Source organism: Montipora capricornis, chromosome 1, assembly GCF_036669925.1.
Source record: "Montipora capricornis isolate CH-2021 chromosome 1, ASM3666992v2, whole genome shotgun sequence".
Classification (NCBI taxonomy): Eukaryota; Metazoa; Cnidaria; class Anthozoa; order Scleractinia; family Acroporidae; genus Montipora; species Montipora capricornis.
In genome coordinates, this window is record NC_090883.1 from 36,665,913 (window position 1) to 36,668,412 (window position 2,500).

A 2,500-nucleotide genomic window follows, 5' to 3' on the forward strand; every position below is an offset into this window, starting at 1 on the left:
GTGCACACACCACTTATTCCACAGACAAGAGGTTAGTGTTGTTTGGTGGTGTATTGACGTACTACATTACGGGAAAGAAGGGATAGTGCAGTGGCAGTAGATCTCTCCTCCCACCAATGTGCCTCAGGTTCCCATATCCTAAAGGTGATGCTTGTCACGTTAGTAGCTCTTGTTTGACTTATTGGTCGCGCATGAACAAACTACAGTGTATAGATAGATAATGAACTTTGGATATGCTTGGTTATCAGTCTGTCTTTGTTTTGGCTGTGACAATGTTGATACTCTAATTGGGCTGAATTTGTGTTTGTGCTTGACCATGCTCTGAGGGTTTTTCACCAAGTACCCTATAGTTTAGCCACCTCAACAAAACCAGGGCGTAATTAATTCATGATAGAACTAGCTTGTTATCTCCATTCCATTAATAAAGTAAAGAGGGTTTTTATTAATTGCTATTACAATGTGTTTAGGTTCCTCTAATCATTAGGTAAAGCTGATTAAATCTCTATTCCTTGTTAAATTCAATTTGCTGAATTTTGACCATTATGTATAGTAAGCTTTTTTCTGTTTGTTTGTAGGTCTTCTGGGAGACAAGACCTTCCCACTCTGTAAAATGGGTGTTTATGTAGTGAATTGTGCCCGTGGTGGTATTATTGACGAGGCTTCGTTGTTGAATGCTCTGGAGTCTGGCCAGTGTGCAGGAGCTGGTCTTGATGTGTTTGAAACTGAGCCTCCAACAGGTGGTTAAGAATTTATCTAAATAAAAAGCTCTTACAGATTGCCTTGAAAATATTTGAATTTTAAAGTACATGGATTGAGTTCTTGAGAAGTTGTTGAAATGGGAGGTAATAGTCTCAAAAGACCTGAAGATTTAAATAAAACTTGGCAATTGAGGTGACATGTCCACTTTATAGGGTGAACAAAACTCTGGACAAGTCACAGGAGAAAGTCAAGGGCTCAGGGAAATACTGTCCAAAGGAGCTCTTATTAAATCATTTTACCAGATTTTGGCCAGGCAGAAAACAATCAATGAATGGTGCTTAAGTTATGAAATGAATCTTAAGTATTCTGTGCACCTTTTTTTCTGCTACAGGAGTCTCAGCTCAATTAGTTCAACACCCAAATATAATAGCTTGTCCTCATCTTGGTGCCAGTACTGTTGAGGCACAGACCAGAGTTGCCAAGGAAATTGCTGAACAATTTGTTGATGCTGTTAAGGGAAAGTCCCTCTTTGGTGTGGTAAGTAATAGCTGATTGGCTGAGACAAATTAGTAATTGCCCTTGGCAAAATTACTTTCATGATTTGGTTTAGTAAATGTTTTTTTGGCAAGGCTGGTGATATTGCTTTGGCATTGTTGTAAAATTGACCGCTAATTGACTGCTCCCCACAGGGGCTTTTCAGTGCCAATGAAACACAATCAACGAAACAACAGAACACAACAACTACAACTGTTAAGAATCCCAACTGGCCGGAGGCAAACCAGTTGGCTATTTACAATTGCAGCTGGGAAGTTGAACCAGGGACTACCAGGATCAAATTCAACGAGTGGTCAGAGCGGGTCTTGAACCCGGGGTCTCCGTCAAACTTCAAAACACTAAAATATGTCTTTGCATCAATCAACACCAGAAAAATAATGGTGTAGTTTTGTTGCCAAGAGCCATTGAAGTGCATAGAAGCTATTCTTTGTTATTTGCATCCATGGATGGAGAGGGTGGAAATGTATTGAAACTTGAAAAAACTGGCCTGTTTTTTCAAGTTTGGAGATTGTGTCTGTGGAAAGTAGCCAAAAATGAAATACAAATAGCTCTTTGTGCAATAAATAAAATTATATTTCCTATATTGTCAGTGGGTTGTCAGGAATGTTGTGCGTGTGAGCTTAAGTACTAATTTAGATTTTTACCCAGTTTTGACCTAAAACAGCAAATTTAGTGTGACAGTGCCCATTTTAATGACTTCCTACAAAATTGTGCAACAGTGTGTGTTTTTTGACCTTCCTAATAAAATAAAATTTATGGACTCTGACAATTTCTGCAATTTCTGCAAATATGTGTGATATTATTAATCCTTACTTTTACTTAGCCCCATGCAGTTACCTTCTACTAAATTAAATTCCATTTTCTTTGACGTACAAGCATCATCAAGCTGTGTTTTTGCCTAATGTGTAGGTTAATGCCACGTTCTTAACTGAAGCCCTCAAGCCTGAAGCTCAACCCTGGTTGACTTTGGGTGATAAACTTGGCAAGGTTGCAGCATGTATCCTTCAAGGCAAGGTTACCAAGGTTACCGTGATAACACATGGAAGTGACCTTAAGTCGGCAGGGCGTTATGTCACTGCTGCAGTATCAGCTGGAATCATGGGGGGAAGTGATGTCAATTTGGTGAATTCTTCTGTCATCTCAAAAGAAAAAGGCTGTGAGGTAATTAATTAATCACAGTAACTTTGTATTTGAGAACTTCCAATTGCATTGGAATCAGACTAAAATTCCCCAGAACTTGAGAAAT

General features: G+C 38.9%; 1 protein-coding gene across 1 annotated transcript in view; it reads left to right on the plus strand.

Moving 5' to 3' along the window:
* LOC138014676 (D-3-phosphoglycerate dehydrogenase-like) overlaps window positions 1-2,500 on the plus strand; it is a 9,349-nt gene that overhangs the window by 2,457 nt on the left and 4,392 nt on the right. Inside the window, exons 3-6 of the mRNA XM_068861775.1 lie at window positions 1-31; window positions 576-737; window positions 1,091-1,236; window positions 2,164-2,415. The exon at window positions 1-31 is cut by the window's left edge and continues 102 nt beyond it. Of these exons, the coding sequence (XP_068717876.1) occupies window positions 1-31; window positions 576-737; window positions 1,091-1,236; window positions 2,164-2,415 (591 nt within the window). The remainder of the gene's footprint in view (window positions 32-575; window positions 738-1,090; window positions 1,237-2,163; window positions 2,416-2,500) is intronic.